The 18,274-nt window shown below is 41.0% G+C and overlaps 1 protein-coding gene across 4 annotated transcripts in view; it reads left to right on the top strand.

Moving 5' to 3' along the window:
• Nucleotides 1-3,783, top strand: part of CHAF1B (chromatin assembly factor 1 subunit B) — a 31,232-nt gene extending 27,449 nt beyond the window's left edge. For all 4 annotated transcript variants that reach the window (XM_073361099.1, XM_073361127.1, XM_073361119.1 and 1 more), the window contains 2 exons: nucleotides 1,807-1,901; nucleotides 2,438-3,783. In XM_073361099.1, coding sequence (XP_073217200.1) covers nucleotides 1,807-1,901; nucleotides 2,438-2,559 — 217 coding nt within the window. In that variant the 3' untranslated portion in view covers nucleotides 2,560-3,783. The remainder of the gene's footprint in view (nucleotides 1-1,806; nucleotides 1,902-2,437) is intronic.
• The last annotated feature ends 14,491 nt before the right edge of the window (nucleotides 3,784-18,274 follow it).

Genomic DNA, 18,274 nt, shown 5'->3' with positions numbered 1-18,274 from the left:
TATCCACATATTCATTCAAGGAAAGTGTATCTAAAAATTAAAACATTTCTGTCTTTAAGAGTTAAATTTTCTGTTCAGAATATCCCATACCAGAGGTAGCCAGGGAAAGTGTGTGTGTGTGTGTAAAACACATCTATACCATTGTAGTTAATTGAAGCAGTAATTAAATAAGTATAACAAGAAGTCCAGTGGCACCTTAAAGACTAACAGATTTATTTGGGCATAAACTTTTGTGGGTAAAAAACCCACTTCTTCAGATGCATGGAGTGAAAATTACAGATGCAGGCATTATTATACTGACACATGAAGAAAAGGGAGTTACCTCACAAGTGGAGAACCAGTGTTGACAGGGCCAATTCATCAGGGTGGATGTAGTCCACTCCCAATAATTGATGAGGAGGTGTCAATTCCAGGAGAGGGGAAAGTTGCTTTTGTAGTGAGCCAGTCAGTCCCTATTCAAGCCCAAATGAATTTTAGTTCTGCAGTTTCTCTTTGAAGTCTGTTTCTGAGGTTTTTTTGTTCAAGTATGGCTACTTTTAAATCTGTTATAGAATGTCCAGGAAGATTGAAGTGTTCTCCTACTGGCTTTTGTATGTTACCTTTCCTGATGTCCGATTTGTGTCCATTTATTCTTTTACGAAGAGATTGTCTGTCTGGTTTGGCCAATGTACATGGCAGAGGGCATGGCTTGCACATGATGGCATATATCACATTAGTAGATGTGTAGGTGAATGAGTCCCTGATGGTGTGGCTGATGTGGGTGGGTCCTCTGATGGTGTCACTAGAGTAGATATGGGGAGAGAGTAGGCAACGAGGTTTGTTACAGGGATTGGTTCCTGGGTTAGTGTTTCTGTGGTATGTTGTGTAGTGGCTGGTGAGTATTTGTTTCAGGTTGAGGGGCTGTCTGTAAGTGAAGACTGGCCTGCATCCCAAAGTCTGTGAGATTGGGGGATCATTTTCCAGGATAGGTTGTAGATTGTTGATGATGTGATAGAGAGGTTATAGCTGGGGGCTGTATGTGATGGCCAGTGTGTTCAGTTATTTTCCTTATTGGGCCTGTCCTGGGTACCCATCTCGCTCTGTCAATCTGTTTCCTCATTTTCCCAGGTGGGTATTGTAGTTTTAAGAATGCTTATAAAGATCTTGAAGGTGTTTGTCTCTGAGGGATTGGAGCAAATTCAGTTGTGTCTTAGGGATTGGCTGTAGACCATGGATCATGTGATGTGTCCTGGATGGAAGCTGGAGGCATGTAGGTAAGTGTAGCGGTCAGTAGGTTTCCAGTATAGGGTGGTGTTTATGTGACCACCACTTATTTGAACGGTAGTGTCCAGGAAGTCTCTTGTGTGGACTAGTCCAGGCTGAGGTTGATGGTGGGGTGGAAATTGTTGAAATCCAGGTGGAATGCCTCAAGAGTCTCCTTCCCATGGGTCCATATAATGAAGATGTCATCAGTGTAGCTCCAGTAGAGGAGGGGCGCTAGGGGACGAGAGCTGAGGAAGCACTGTTCTAAGTCAGCCATAAAAATGTTGGCATACTGTGGGGCCATGCGGGTACCCATAGCAGTGCTGCTGACTTGAAGGTAAAAGTTGTCCCCAAATCTGAAATGGTTGTGGGTGAGGACAAAACCACGAAGCTCATCCACCAGGTGTACCGTGGCTTGATCAGGGATACTGATCTTAACAGCTTGTAGTCCATCCTCATGTGGAATATATTTATAAATAATTATACTATACAGTACCTTTCAAAGAAGAATTTGTGGAAGTGAGGTATTAAAAGCAGTTGAATTGTATCTGTTTTATTTTTAAGGAGAATAAACTTGATTCCTCTGAAGACAGACACGTCAAACTCAACACACACAAATCTAGTGTCCACACCTTCCTCCTCAGAAGCAATTCAACATGGTAAGCCACTTTCTGATCATAATATATAAGATTCGCTGCTCAGCCATTTCATTCCAAATTACATTATTATGGATCTTTGACTAGTTTGGTAAATATGAATATTTTAGTTCAAACATGAATACAGAGGGATTAATGACAAATTCAGAAACTTGGGTCTCCAACTCAGTTTTGGAAGCTGCGGCTTAACAGTATTTTGGACAATATAAAGTGAGTTATTGTTCTCAGTCCAGTTGCTAGTGGACAGATGTCCACATTAGTCATCAGCAACACAGTTGATGTTAGTTAGAATCTTGGCTGTCAGTCTCAACACCCAGGCATTGAGTTATTCACCTCCACTTCAGACTGGTGGGTTTTACGAGCCAGTTTTCACTGCTGCTCCTGCATGATGCCTGTACAGTGGATAAAGGACTTTGGTATACAGGGCTGTCAACTCAGCATCTTTCATGCATGCTAAATTAACTTTTAATTTTTTTTAAATGAAAAATAATGAACAAGAAATCAAACTAAGTGAATTTCATTATTTCCCAATATTTCAGAGATACCTTCTCCCTCTGATGATCCTGTGCACAATCCCCCAGCATCTAAACGTCCCAGAATTGATGAAACTCCTGTCTCTGTATCTCCTGAAGACCAAACCAGCTGTAGTTCAAACAACTGAAGACCAAAATTTCAATAAACTCACTGTCTGGGGGCAATGCAACTAGACCAGAAAGTAAATTCCCTTTCTTCAAGTGATAGAGAGCCTCAACTGCTAAATAGAGTATTAAGGGGGTTTAACATAAGGTGTTGTGAAGGAGGGTATCTGCAGCAGAAAAGACTGATTTTCTGCAAAAATCCTGTTCTGGGGAAGTGAAAATAGTTGGAACTTAACTCTGCTTGTATCGGCCCTTGAACACTGCTTTCTAAACCAAGTAGTGTCAACTGCATGATAAAGCATAGTGTTTGTAGGCAATATTGGTATAGAAATGTCTTGACAACCTAACAGTCTCCTTCATAATCATCTCATTGATATTTTTAAAGTATTAAGTCTTCCAGCAAGTCTATGTCTTGCAAAAGAGTGGGATTTTTAAGGATTTGTCTGTCTTCATAGTGTTTTAATGTGGCTAACAACTGTTTAACTGAGGCAATTGACTTCTACATTGCACAGTTAAGTTTATCAGTTCACAAGATAATTATGCACTCTGACTTTCATTCCATTTGGATGTTTAATGTTTATGTGCTCCACACTTGAAAATGCAGTGCAATATCAGTGGTATAATTGAAATAAAAGTCAAACTCATAACTGCAAGGAAGTGAAAAATATTTTTGTTTAAATGTTATGGGCATTCAACAATAGAAACAGATTCGTCTGTTCATTCTCTGTATTAAAAAATTGCAGGCATGAGGTTTTCTAGGGACAGCAAAGGATTGCGATATATATGTTGAAATTACTGGTTTTCCCCGTTTTTCCATAATCCAAAACCTGCTCCCTTAGCAAAAAATAAATACGTAAAACCAATGTATGTTAAGGTTTTAATTTGTTTGTTTTTGCACTTAGTGCTCTTTGTGTACGTAACATGAGACCTTAGGTTTGGAAACAGTGAAATCAAAATGGAACTATTGTGAAACCTACTACACTTCAGAATGTTCAGCCCTGGTGGTGAAGGTTGGAGAAGGAGCAAGGGAGTACTTTGTAACACGCCTTCCCTGTTTAAAAGAAAATGTAAGATAATGGTTAAATAAGTGAAAGTCCCTTTTAATTGACTTAAACTGCCACTTAAAACCCTTTTTCAGGTAATCTCTTCTGGTTAAGCCTCTGCTTCCAACATTTGAAGTGTTAATGTACATAGTTGGAAAAAAAAAAGTTCCAAATTCATATTAAAGCTTTTTTCTACCTATACTGTTCCCTGGTTTTGGTTGTTTCACTATAAAATTGTTTTTAAAATATGTAATTTACTTATTGCTTATTTCATGACTGCATGAGAAACAACTAATTCAAAAAGAGGCAAATTAAAATGAAAGTTCTTCAGAAATGGGTTGAATAAAATAGTGTTCATATGGAAGAAATGTTACTTAATAAATTCTTGTCAGTGAGACAGTGTTAAGCAGATGCTAAAGTACTTTGCTGAATCAGGGTCTATTGAACATTTCTGTTGAAGTTTGATATATACAAACGGGGGGGAAACATCTTACTTGCATTTCTGCTCAAGATCTTTGAAGAAGAGGATGGGGCTGAGCTTATTAGATTTATCCAAATCTTGAGCATCCTAAAATAGGAAATGGAAAGAAGATACAACCAAACTAGGTCAGATGTTCACACAGTCGATTAAAAATATTTTTAAAGATCCCTACCAATGGTGACTGATAGACATTTACATCTAAAGTCCTCTTTGCTATTTATGTTTTATTTTTTTTTGCTCAGTTTGGGCCATGAAAACACTAGTCATCTCCACTTTCTGGTTTCCGTATACAGTGACCAATATAGTGCTGCAATATTTGGGTTGTGTGCGCTGCAAGGGACAGTTTAAATTCAAACCCTTATAAACATTAATTGAAATATTTTTCTGCAGTTTTATAAAATCTGATTTTAAACAACGTAGGCTACCCTCTACACTGAGGACTGGTAAGTAATAATGGGTAATACTATTCACTTCATCTTCATTTTTGCTGTGGTTTAAAAGAGATGTGTGCTCAAAAACCATTGCACTTAAAACCATATAAGCCAGATATGGAAAAGAGTTACTGGTTGTAGATTAGCCAGCCAGCTCATTGTTAATGCTTTCTCTAGTCTAATCATAAGTGTCACAAGAAATAGGGCTTCTGCCACTTCCCTTTGAAAACTATTCCACATCTTGACTGGAAGCTTTTCCTGGTGTTTGTTCTACATTTACTGTTTTTATAATTTCATCTCATTATTCCTAGTAGTTCCCTCTTGCCACAATACTTCCTTTGTTTTCTTGTTTACTGCCCTTAGTTACTGGTAGATTGTTGTCTCCCCTCTCTTCCTCTTTGCTCAGCAAAGTCATATGTATTTAGCTCTTTTAATCTTTTCTCATAAAACCAGGTCCCACATCATTTTTATTGCTCATCTCTGAACAGCAATAATAATACATTCAAATAAGTACCATCCCTTTTTATTTTTTGACACAGTACTATATTACGATGATTTCTTTTCACATTTAGATACCTCCCACATCTGTTTTACAGAAGTAAATTGTTGGTAAGTTCATTAGCCAGTTCTTTCCATTCCTAATTATGTATATCAACTGGACTAGCTGATTCATATATTTCATATTTAAGTAATTTCTTATCGGCAGTCTGTCAGTACATCATCGAATATCAGGGTTGGAAGGGACCTCAGGAGGTCATCTAGTCCAATCCCCAATTTTTGCCCCAGATTCCTAAATGGCCCCCTCAAGGATTGAACTCACAACCCTGGGTTTAGCAGGCCAATGCTCAAACCACTGAGCTATCCCTCCCCCCCAAGACCTTTTTCGAGGTCTTCCATATGTCCAAGTCATCCATTCACCTTACTGGTTGATTACCAGTTTAATCTTTGTGTTGAACAAGATGATGGATTTTTTCCACTAGGCTGCTGAATACCATTCAGTTGTGGATAATATAATAACAGTGTGAAGAATAACTTGTCCAGAAACACAGGCATGAGAATTCTAAGCAAAAAGTGAGGGTTAGCTGTCCTCTGGATATCACTGTTCTTCATCTTGGGGGATGTGGGGAAAAGATATTGAAGCTAGCAGTATAAAACAACAAAACAACATGGTGGATTAAGAAGAGTTGTGGGATTTTAGGACAGTAAACAATTTTATCTCTGATATATGTGCTTCCAAAAATATTGGTTCTGTTACCAACAAGAGCTTCCTCCTTACAGTTAAATATAGTGGCGGGGGAGGAGATGTTTTTATTTTCTGATGAGTAGCATCTCATGTAGCTCACAGAACAAGTATTCCCTCTCCAACAACACATGCAATTTTAAAAAATAGAATATTTTTATTAGAACAAGTGAACTATGTAAATGACTTTCACTTAAGTGTTCTATATGCCAAGACATAAGTAAGGCTACATGGGTCAAACGAAATACATTATACAGATTTAAATAAGTAAAATAAGAAATGGAACAAAATATAAACAGTGCAACAAAACTCTGTTAAGGAGAAAAGGTTGACGCTAGATGGCTACCAAGACCCACTTATATTTTCAGGAATAAATAAGCATAATTTTTTAGTTAGTTAGTTAGTTTTTCCTTCATGGCTAAAATTTCCCACATTTTCCTAAACCCAGTTTTCAAGCTTTGACTTTTCTCCGGTCAACAGTAACTTGCAATAGCTAGTAACAAAAGACATGGTTTTTTTCCATTTTAGAAAAAAAATATTACCTATTCCTGTTGGGTTAATGAAGATACTCAAGGTTATTTTATAAATGGCCGAGTGAAGTGAGGTCTTATGCTCAACTCGATGGCATTTTTTGTTTGGCTGTAATTTTGGAATGCAATATCTGATCAATTCCAAAATTTCAGGGAATGTTTTTGATATCAATGGTTAGAACCCTAGTTATTTTGCTGAAAACCAGAAGGGAGAAATGAGGAACACATGGAGTCCATTGCATCTGGTTAAATACACTTAGCCTTATTGACCTTGTTGAAGCTTATTTCTACACTGGGTCCACGTGACTTGTGCCCGCAAACCCGTTCTTTCCAAGCCTGCGCTTGCAAGACACTGATTTCTAGGGGCATATCCAAGGTTCTTAGTGCCTTTGTTAGCTGTAGCTGCCCTAGGGCTTGGTTCATAATGCATTTTTGGAGACTTTCTGTCCAACCCACCATACTTGACTGGAAGTGCTCTTGGCCTGCCAAGCCATTTTTTGGGTGTGCACAATCCTTATAACTGGAGACAACACCATGTATCCAGCACTGATAGAAGACCTTCTCCTGCTTGCACTTTCACTCCTATTTCAGGAATCTGGCAGAGCAGCTGTGAGGTGCTGGTGGACATTACTGCAGTGGTATCTGTTTTATCGAAAGCACTTCTCGGAATGGGGTATAGCCATGGCATCTGCAACCCAGTTGATGCAGTTCCTGCCTGTTGCCATAGCTGCAGATTCACAATATGTCGATTGCAAAAAGAAAAGGAGGACTTGTGGCACCTTAGCGACTAACCAATTTATTTGAGCATGAGCTTTCGTGAGCTACAGCTCACTTCATCGGATGCCATCAGATGGCATCTGATGAAGTGAGCTGTAGCTCACGAAAGCTCATGCTCAAATAAATTGGTTAGTCTCTAAGGTGCCACAAGTCCTCCTTTTCTTTTTGCAAAGACAGATTAACACGGCTGTTACTCTGAAACCTGTCAATATGTCGATTGACACTTCTGGAGCAGGGCCACAAGCACAGACTGGTGGGACCGCATTGTCATGTGGACCTGGGATGACCAGCAGTTGTTCCAGAACTTTCTCATGAAGAAGCAGATGTTCCTAGAGCAGTTTGCATGGGGGGAGACCAGGCAGGTCCAGAGGCAGATCATTATAGCCATCTGGAAGCAGGCTATCCCCAGAGTGCTACAGGTCTATGGCTAACCATTTTGGTGATAGCAAGTCAACTGGGGTGGGGTTGTACTGATGGAGGTTTGTGAAGCGATCAGAATAATTGCTGGCTTTGAGATAATGGGCTTTCCACACTGCACTGGGGCTACTGATGGGACTAATGTGACCATAACTTGTTCTTTGGAAAGAGCACATAAGCACATAATGGTCCATAGTTCAAAACAATGCTTGATGGCAGCCGTTAACACCTTCCAGCACAAGAATAGCTACCTTCCTCCCCCACCCCAATCTCAGCTCTACCATTCATCCCAATGCAGTTTAAAAGGTTGACACTCTGAATGATTTATCTCCCAGATAGAAAGAAAGGATGTAAGAATGGAGGGGGCATGCAGGAAATGGGGCACCCTGGCCTGGGGCAAGAAGGGAATGAGGTTATACAGAAGCCCTGAGATGCGGGGTGGGGGATACAGGAGGAATCCCTGAAATAGAGGGAGAATGACACAAGCAGTTTGGGGGCAGCAGGAGGGAGATGGAAGAATGCAAGGAGCCCCTGGTGTGTGCAATGCTTGTGGCCTACAGAAAAGCATGTGCCCCTTCTCTTTTTGTTCTGGGAAATTATAACTTTGTAATGTTTTGGCCAGTTCCACTAATATATAACCTCACAGATTGTTGCTGACTACATATAAAGGTTTCCTGATTTGCCAGTGAATTTGGCTTCCTCCTGTTGGAATTTTTCACTGAACGCCAGAGGTATATGTACCTAAACAAAAAATATATACTGACACATTTTAAAAAATGGTTTATGGTATCTATATACTATAGCTGTATTTGATTTATTGGCATTATGAGTTGCCAGCTTGTTTGGCAGTCCTATTTAATAAGAGGCAGCTTGGTGGTATGTTTTAAGTTATAACATACAGAATACACTGTACTGTATTAAGCCACTCCTGCTTTTCACACCATTCACTTTTCCTCTCATTTATTACATTCCATTTATAAAGAACTGTTCTGTCACTGTTCAGATGCTCTGGAATGTTGTTACATGGCAATAGCAAACTTGTGATAGGATTGGTTGTCATAACTTACATAAATAGATTAATATTATAGTTAGTTATCGAGTTGGAAATACGGCATTTCAAAATTTAATGTAGAAGGGCTAGATTTTTGAAAGTGCCTAGAACTTAATTGGGTCCAGATTAAAATGCTGAGCACTATTGAAAATTTGGCCCAGAGTAACCAAAGATTATTTACCAAACTCATAGATAGCCCAGGAATTTTATTTCAAGTAATTGTATTGTATTGTTTAAGAAAATAAATAAAAAGGCATCTGGAAAATGCTGAAAAATTAGTGCTTTTCTAATCTGGAGGATTACAGGTAAATGATGGCTAGTCTCCATTTGTCTCTAATTGAAGTCTTGTGTATCACACGTTACTAATCATGGCTTTGACTAACTCATGTACACCCATAGATTATACTGCACTGTTTTCCAGCACAGGAGATGGAGAACAATGCTGCTTCTCTCTGCTACTATCACTCCTCATATGGAGAGAAGGGAGGTAATCTTGGGATTTGAGCTTTGTTAGCGTGGTACTCGGCATGCTTCTCCCTCATCCTTCACTAATCAGAGAGGAGGCAGCTGCACTGGCAGGCAGAAAGATTCTCCTAGGAGCCGACTCAGCTCCCTCTCTATGCCCCCTTCTGGCTCTGAATACAGAACAGAGAATTCAATCAGGCAGGCATGAGACTGAGCCCACCTGCCCAGCAGCAGTTCTTGCTTCTTCTTACCTTACCTGTGAGGGAGGTCCAGATGTGAGAAGCAGACTGGATCTTCCTGCAGCAGTTCTCAAACTGTGGGCACGACCCCCTTTTAATGGAGTCACCAGGGCTGGTGTGGATGAACACCTCTTGTATATTCATCACCGTCTTCATAAAAATTGAACAATTTGCACTGAACGCCATGTGACATGGTAGAGTATCACAAGGACATTAGCACATCTTTCTGTTCCCTTTACTTGAGGTACACAAGAGATGTTCTGGTGGTGATGGTGATAAATCCTGTAAACAATCCCTCGCAGACTTTGGGCCCAAAACATTGGTCACTGATAGCTCTGCCTTGGTTCTTGCACAAGACAATGTTTTAACAATATTTGAATTGCAAGCTTATTGCCATTGACCATGCTGTTGCAACGCAGGTTGTGTTTAACTGTATGGTAAAAGGTTGCAATTTCCTATGTGTTGTAACACCACACTATGCTACAATTCTGTCACTTCTAGTGTTTGTAGTCACCAAAAATTTGCTAATGGTTGTCATACTTTTGGCCTGTGTGCTTTCTTATGTCTATCAGTTGCTGTAATGCTGCCTTACATCAGTCTCACCTCTATGCCCAATAGCAAATTCATGTACAAAAGGCTTTACCAGAACTATCTCTGGTATATTTTCTTTCTCATTGACCTTTATATCTATACAGTCTCATTTTTTCTTATTTAAGCCCAGGACTGTCTGAAGTTCTTGCTGTTTCATTTACCCTTCTGAATCTGTTTACCTGATGTGTGTAAATGGTGCTGGAGCTAATGTTAGCTGCTAGGTAGGCAAAATTTCCATTTATTAATTCAATTTAAGTAGGTATATTGGCTCAGTAAATCATGGAATTGATTCTGTACTACATTGTCTAGTTTTAGAAACTTAATATCATTGGAAAATAAGGTAATAAAAACTTGCTTGCAATATTTTCAGAGGGATATTATTTTTAATATGTCAAAATACAGGATCTTGTGCTAATTTAGTATGGGGCAGGCAATTTTTTAATCTAAATAAGTTATAATATGGGACTGTTGGCAGCCCTACACTAAGGTATGTTTTAGCGGAAGAGGGGTTGGTGGGTGAGGAACTGGAGAGTAGAAATTTGGAAGGAGGGGCAAGGGAGGTGGTGTCTGGGGAGCAGGAGGTGCTTGCAGTCTTTTTGGCGGTAGGGTATTGAAGGAAACTTACACTGATAGGAAGCTCTCAGCCTTATGAGGATCCTCCCACATGAGCACAGGAATCTTGGTGATCCATTACACGTGTGTTATTTCTCCTCATCTTCCAAGCATAGAGGCTCCTCTTTTTCCACCCCACCCCAGCCTCTCTTTGTGGCTTCACAGTGTGCTTACCAGCAGGTGAAGCTGTTCAGAAGATGGACTCCCACTCTATTCCTCAGTGTTTCACCTCTGCTCGAAGATAAGAAACAGGAGGTTCCTCTGGGCCCGTGGGTTTCAACCTGCAGTCCGCGGACCCCAGGAGGGTCCGCAGACTTTGTCTGAGATTTCCATTTGAACATTTTTGTGGGTTTGCAAATGAAAAAAGCCACTGCTCTAGGTGTCGCCTCCCTCTAGCTCCAGGCAGGAGCTTTTTCCATTACACTTTTTTCTATTCTTCTCCCTCTCCTTGGTGTCCTCCTCCCCTGCTGTGGGGAGAGGATTTTGAGAACAGGAGTCTGCAGAAAACGGTTATTTGAGGACACATCTGGCCGTGTAGCAGCCCAGCTAAGATCAAAGTGGCTCTAGCACACACCCCAGCTGCACATTACTGCACCAGTTGCCCCCACTCTCCCACGCTGTGGCAGGCAAGCTGAAAGCTGTTTGGGGCGGAGATTCAGCGAAACCTGGCATTTTGGAAGTGTCAGGCCAGAGGTCCTTGGCTGTTTCTCTGTTCTGACTGGGGTGAAAAGTGGCACGACCCAGGAAAGTCTTCAAGAGCCCGGTAAGCCGAAGGGCAGGAAATATAGGCGCCAACTTTGTGGGTGCTCAAGGGCTCAGGCACCCACCTAGGGTGACCAGGTGTCCGGTTTTTGACCGGAACACCCGGTCGAAATGGGATCCTGGTGGCTCCGGCACCGCAGACCGGGCCGTTGACTGTCTGGTTGGCAGCGCTGTGCAGAGGGGCTGGCAGGCTCCCTGCTAGCCTCCGTGCTGCACTGCTCCCAGGAAGCAGCCAGAGTCATCCCCTCCCGCACCCTAGCCCCCTGAGCCAGCCCAGTGAAAATGAGCAAGTGAGTGAGGGTGGGGAGAGTGAGCAACGGGGGAGGGGGTGAAATGGAGTGACTGGGGGCGGGGCCTCAGAGGATGGGCAGGGCAGGGGGCGGGGCAAGAGCATTCGGTTTTGTGTGAGTAGAAAGTTGGCAACCCTACACCAACCGGGGGGAAAAAAGGGGGTGCTCAGCACCTTCAGGGCTGGATGAATCTTTTGTGGGCCCCAGCACCTGGTCCATGGCCTGCCCCCCGCTCCACCCTGACACCCCCCTCCCCCCAAGGCCCTGCCTGCCACTTGCACAGGGGTGGGAGCAAATAGGAGGGAGCACCCACTGGCAAAAACAAAAGTCAGGGTCTGTGGCAGGAAAGACCCATGATGCAGGACCCCTCAGCCCATTCAGACTGCCACAGTAACCAGGTGTTTCTTCCCTAGGTGTTCCAGAAAGGGCTTTAGCAGCACTTGGCATCAACTCCCCTCGTCCCCCCATCCCTTTTATTGGTTTTGTCATCCCCTCTCCCTCTGAGGGAAGCTCTGATTCCCACAGGCTCTGAAACCAAAACCCCACGTGGGGTGCTAGTTCCCCTTACATCACAAGGCAGCCCAAGGGCTCCAAGTACAGATCCTGTCCCTCAAACTCTCTGTGGCACGTGGGTTTGTACAGCATGGCCAAACCTGCCATTTCCCCAAACTTTTCATGTTCCTTCCACTGGCTTTTCCTGAGGAAGTCAGCAGAGCGGGCTGGTCCATACTGCTAATTAACCCTCTATTCCCCAGGCTCCCTCAAGTGTGGCCTAGTCCAGTCCTTTCTCTTACTGCTGCTTTCTCTGATTTTTCCTTTCTCAGGATACATGAGTGATCTACCTCATTCATTTACCCAGCAAATCTTCTGTTTGGCTGGCTCGTAAGTCTGTGTATCCCTGTCTCTTTTTTTACCATGCCTGCTGGTTGCTTTACTTACCAATGCTGCCAGCCTGCATATGCCAGTAGACCACCAAAATAGCTGGAATATGCAGGTGGCGGTGTGATTAAGTCTTTCTCCCTCCAGGTTCTCCATGTGTGTTAGATCAGCCTACGCTGCCATTTTCATTGAGCCTGACAGCAGCTTTCAACCAAGTGGCATTGCTGAAAGTTTACTTGTTCTTTCCATCAGCCTTCCAGTTCCAGTGAATGATCTGAAAGGCTGTGATCTAGCACTAAAAGTTCAATATTAAGGGAGGAGAGTGCATCATTTTGTTGCACAGCTGTAAAACCAGTTCAGGAAAACTTTAAAGCTCACAGAGCATTACTGCAGGAACAAGGGGCTTCCTGTATAAGTATTCATGCCCAGCTCTGTTCTTTCCCCCTCTCACCCACCTATCCACCCTGCCAGCTCCTGCTTCTTTAAATTTTTTTTTTTTTTAAAGAAGGCACTTCAAGGGGCAGGACATAGATAGGGCAATAACAAAACAGGTAGCTGTGGAAGCAGAATCTTTACAGCTGCGTGGCTCAGTACGCTGAGTTGCTCAACCATTTCTGAGGAGTTTAATTCAAGCCCTTCCATAAGATGCCTTTGTGTACCATGACCAAAAAAGCACCCCAAAAGCAAAGAAGAAGAAGAAAAAGTCTTCTACCATTTTTCTCTTTAGAACTGAGTTTTCTTCCAAAGTTTTCAAGATTCCCAAGTCAAATTAAAAAAATATATATCCACATAAGGGCTCTCAAAACCATCTGAGAGAATCTTCCTGTAGATTTTGAAGTTCCCCTTCTCCATTCATCCTCCTACCCCACTTTTCTCTAGATCAGTAAAAGGCAGTGGAGGGCAACATTACAAACCATATTTTAGCAGAAACAATTACTCCTTTTCCTGAGTTGTTTTTTTTTTTTTTTTTTTTTTTTTTTTGGGGTGTTCAAGACTCTTTCTGGGAGGAAGTAATGACAAATTCACCCACTATTTATTCTGTCCAGGCTGATTGACTGGTGCAAGGTCCATTTCTGCCTAAACTCCAGGACTTTCTGATAGAGATTTCTCCACAGGATTTTCACTGTCCTTCAAGGAAACCTGTCCTCATGGGCCATTTTGCCTGTGTCACCAATACGAGTACTTTGCAATGTTGCAGAGCCATTTCCAACTCCAGGCAATGCCCTTAGGCTTTTGCCCTGTTCTCCGTTTTTTCACCATTTTGATGGTCTGTCTCATGTCCATTCTACAACAGGAAGGCAATAGATTACTTGTTAATAGCCCAACCATATGAGAGAACGTCTGTACATAATGACCAGAACTTTCAACTTCTTGAGTCCCTTGGCTTCTTCATAATTTATTGCAACTGTGAAAATGTAAATAGATAAAACCTAGAAAAAATGCTTAAAACCCATAATTTTTGCCTGTGAAAGTTTAAATTGGTAAATGAAAAATGCTTAAAAGCAAACATTGAGATCTGTTGAAATTATTTAAAAAATTGAATTCTAAATTCTTATATTGTTTGTTTACAATAGTATCGACTGTGTGCTAGTCCCTTACCAAGTCCTCTTTAAGGACATTTTGTGCTTCAAGGGCTTCCCAAAATAAGGCGTCTAATTATTAAAACTGCCACCTACATTTGAGCAAAATGACCTGGAACCTCATAGACTTACAGACTTTAAGGTCAGAAGGGACCATCACGATCATCTAGTCTGACCTGCACATTGCAGGCCACAGAACCTCACCCACCCACTCCTGTAATAGACCCTAACCTCTGCCTGAGTTACTGAAGCCCTCAAATCATGGTTTAAAGACTTCAGGTTACAGAGAATCCACCATTTACAGTGAGACATTTTGCCTTCTATAGCATGAATATTCAGGAGAGCTCATAGATTTCTTGTTTGAATCTAAAACCTGTCCACAAATCTGAGTGTTTTCAAGGGATTCTGAGAACCTGAATTTCATGGTGCTCTTAAAAGGACAAGAATACCATTTTGTTTTTCCTGGTAGCAATTACATGGAACAGAAAAAATATTATGTTGATGGGGGAGGGAGCTTTATTCATCTGGAATCCTTGTGTCCAATTTTTTCCCAGATAAAGTGAGTCTCAGGCCTGCAACAGATTTTTTCTATTTTGTCTCTCTTGTGATCCAAGCCCTTCCACATGCATGTTTTAGATATGGTTAGGGTTGCAAATTGTGTTTACACAAAGTATTCCTAAAAAAAAATGGGATGTAATTTTATAATTAGACAGGTGACCAAGGAAGGAGTGCAAAGCATCCATATTCACCATTTCTAGATGGATAAATTCAGGAGCTTGTCAGGCCTATACATTTTTATAAAAGATCCCCTTCCTGAGAGAACTCACTCAGTCAGGCATTTGGTCATTTCCTGAGTAGAACAGTGTAGTACTTCATTCAAGTAATTTTGCCTTCTGGCTACCTGGTTTTCAGTGCATTTTTTTTATTGCTTTCAAATAGCTATGTTGTTGTTGTCTGTTCTGAGTTTTGGACACATGGCTCTGCAGTCTCTCTCTTGGTTTGTAACCCTTCATGTAGAGGTGAAGGAAGAAGAAAGAAAAAAGACAAAAATAAACAAACATCCTCAACTAAAAGGTGCTTTTTCTTTGTTCGCTTTTCTCTATCTTTTAAGCTTCCGTCATTTGTGGAGAGTTTAGTTTTTACTGCTGCCTACATTCCAGTTGTCTGGGGATCACTGAACACCAGGTGTCCATGAGGGAGAAAAGTAAAATTTACTTACCCTTCTGTGATTTGTCCTTTTCCGAAATGGGCACCAGGTGCCAATGAGACACCATTCAGGGTGTCACCTAATTTGCATTACCTTTTAGTTGGCGGGAAATATGTTAATCCTTCCTTTTGAATCCCTTCCTTTTTCCTTTTTTTTTCCCCCCCTTTTCTGCAGAGAGAGATGGAGAGAAATATTGGGATTGCCTTATATTGGGATCTTGTTTTGGCGTAAGTATTCATATCCATTTTTGTAATATAAAGGAATATGTAGATTAACCATCCTGCTTGGCTATAGCTAATCTTTCATTATTGATCAGAATTTATAGTTCCCTTTCTCTGGTAGAGCAGTGAACTGGGGAGTTAGAGAGACAATCCGCTCTCTGATAAGCTCCACTTGCTGGTACTATGTTGCAAAGCTAGAGAGAGGTGTGGAAAAGGAAAAGCTCCTCTGGTCTTGGAAGGCGAAAAGGAATAACTTAGTTGTTATGGAACACTCAGGGCTGATGGCACAAAAGGGAGAAGGAAAAATTACGGGAAGGTAAGTAAATTTTACCTGTCTCTTCTCCTCCAGTTTTGCTGGCAAAGTTACTCTACTGGATCTATAGCTGCATGGGTCAGACACTTCTTCACATAAGTAGAAAATGATCACCTCTGCAGTGCAGAGCTTTCATTGTTATAAGTTACCATCGGACACCTCTATACAGAGTAATATTTAAGTGATCTTACTACCACATTTTTCTTCTTCCTGCATTGACTTCTTTCCTCCTCTGGGTTAGATGTCACTGTGTTAGGCCTTGTCTGTGTGCAAATTTTGCAGTGTTTCACTGAAACCAGTGAAAAAGGATGTGTGGACACTCTGATTTTGGTTTGAGTGGCTTATTTCAGTTAAGCTTAGAGCTGTACATAATTGCCTAATGATAAACCTGATGTAAATGGAAGTGAAGTGTCCACATACCCTTTGGCACTGGTTTAAGTAAGCAGGTATAAAATCACACTTTTTAACCTCATGTGGTGCACCGCTGTCTGTACCCTCAGGTAGTGGGGGCTGCAGGAACCTTGCTATTCCTCTCTCTGTTGCTAACACCAGTGGAGCTGTACCACTTGGAAATATTTGGGGTAGGGTGGGAGTCTAAGGGCTAGTCTACACGAGAAGTGCTGCCGTGGCGCAGCTACACATCGGTGCAGCTGCACTGCTGTAGCGTGTCTGGTGAAGACGCTCTATGGCAGTGGGAGAGAGCTCTCCCGTTAGTCCAACAACTCCACCTCCACAAGAGGTGGTAGCTATGTCGGCAGGAGAAGCTCTGTTCACATAGCGCTGTCCACTCTGGCCACTAGGTCGGTATAACTTATGTCGCTCACGTCACGCACACCCCTGAGCGACATAAGTTACACCAAAGTATGCAATAGTGTAGCTCTCGCCTGAATGTGGACCAAGCCTTTGGGGAAGAACACGTGGATTAAACCTGCAGGTAGAAGAGATGCATTACGTGACTTGACACTGCAGTATTTAAACTCAACATTTGTAAGTCTGACCATATGAAGTTTTGGTATCTCTGACATATGATGAATTATTACAAAAAGATAACTCCTGGGAATCAATAACAAGCAAAAGTAGTCGTTCTTTCACGTGCAATAGTTACATAAAACTTTCTACAATTACAGTATTTTGTCTTGATATAAATGCTGAATGCTTTTGTTTCATGATGTGCAGTATAATGTACAATAACAAATAAAGGTGAGTTATTGTTGGTTACAAGTATTTTTCTTGAATATTAAATACTACATAGTTACAGAAAGTATATTTATTATAATAATAACAGCACCGTGCATTTATACCATGTCCTTCATCCAAGAATCTCAAAGCACTTTACAGACCATTAATATGCATTAGTGGCTGTGATTATTGCTTTGAATATTAGCTATTTGTAATAGATAAATAGATTTTAAGATTAATAAATTTTAGGGCCAGAAGGAACCATTAGATCATTTAGTTCTAGTCTGAGCTCCTATGTAACACAGGCCACAGAATTTCACCCAGTACACAGTTTGTCACATGGTATTGTTTCTGCTATTTGATTGCATATTCCCAGAACCTCAAACAGCTTTCAAAATGACCTTGTAATCTTGCAGAGGTTGTGAATATTGTCAAAGTAAATTCTGTCTTTTATTCAAATGATATTTGCAAATGCCTTTTAACCTACTTGTAGTTCCACCAACTCCCATTAAAGTTCACGGGAGTTGAGAGCACAGGATTTGGCGTGCTTTTTGCAACATTATTAGAAAGGGATTCTTTGACATGGTTGACTAACTAGAAAAAAAAGTGATCGTGATGTTAGACTATGTAATTGCTCCATAATTTACAAAAAGAAAAGGAGGACTTGTGGCACCTTAGAGACTAACCAATTTATTTGAGCGTACGCTTTCATAAGCTACAGCTCACTTCATCGGCAGCCGATGCTTCAGGCTGCTACTCTGAAACCTGTCCTTAATTTACAGTTTTTTTATCTTGTGTAGAATAATTTAAAATGCGTTTGTTGAGATTGTGCTCAAAATCCACATGCTAAAAATCATAACAAACTTTTGTTATGCCCATAGCACTCATAAATTAAAGCAATTAAGTTGTTTTTCTTTGTTTCTTTCATAATAATTCAAAGCCATTAGTTCACATACTGGAGTAATGGAGGGACTTTAAAACTTCACTTTAAACCATTTTGGATTATAGGACCACAAAAGAGCATCTGACGTTACTATTTTTTCCTCAGAGCTACTAGAACTAAAAAAAAGCCACAAGGACTATTTTCAAATTTGTAAAATAAAATCACTTCTGATCAAAGCAGTCAGGATTCAGCCTGAAGTGAATTTTTACATATGAGCTACAAATCCACAAAAATAGGGTTTGCAATAGAAAGACTGATGCAATGTTAACTATTTTAATCACCCTCACTCTGTACAAATTACAGTAAAAAGGGGGGATTTGGGATATTAATAATGTCATAATTGTAGAAACTATTTTTAAAAACAAAACTTTATTGCTTTTCTTGCGTTAGCAGGAGCACTCAGAGGAAATAATTAGCTTCCTGGTACTTAATGAATTCAGACTCATGCCTGAGCAATTACTCCTACTAGCCACATGATGGCAATATT

This window comes from Lepidochelys kempii, chromosome 1 (genome assembly GCF_965140265.1).
Source record: "Lepidochelys kempii isolate rLepKem1 chromosome 1, rLepKem1.hap2, whole genome shotgun sequence".
NCBI classification, from domain to species: domain Eukaryota; kingdom Metazoa; phylum Chordata; order Testudines; family Cheloniidae; genus Lepidochelys; species Lepidochelys kempii.
Note: the sequence above shows the minus strand (reverse complement) of the source record. Positions and strands in the feature narration are given on the sequence as shown.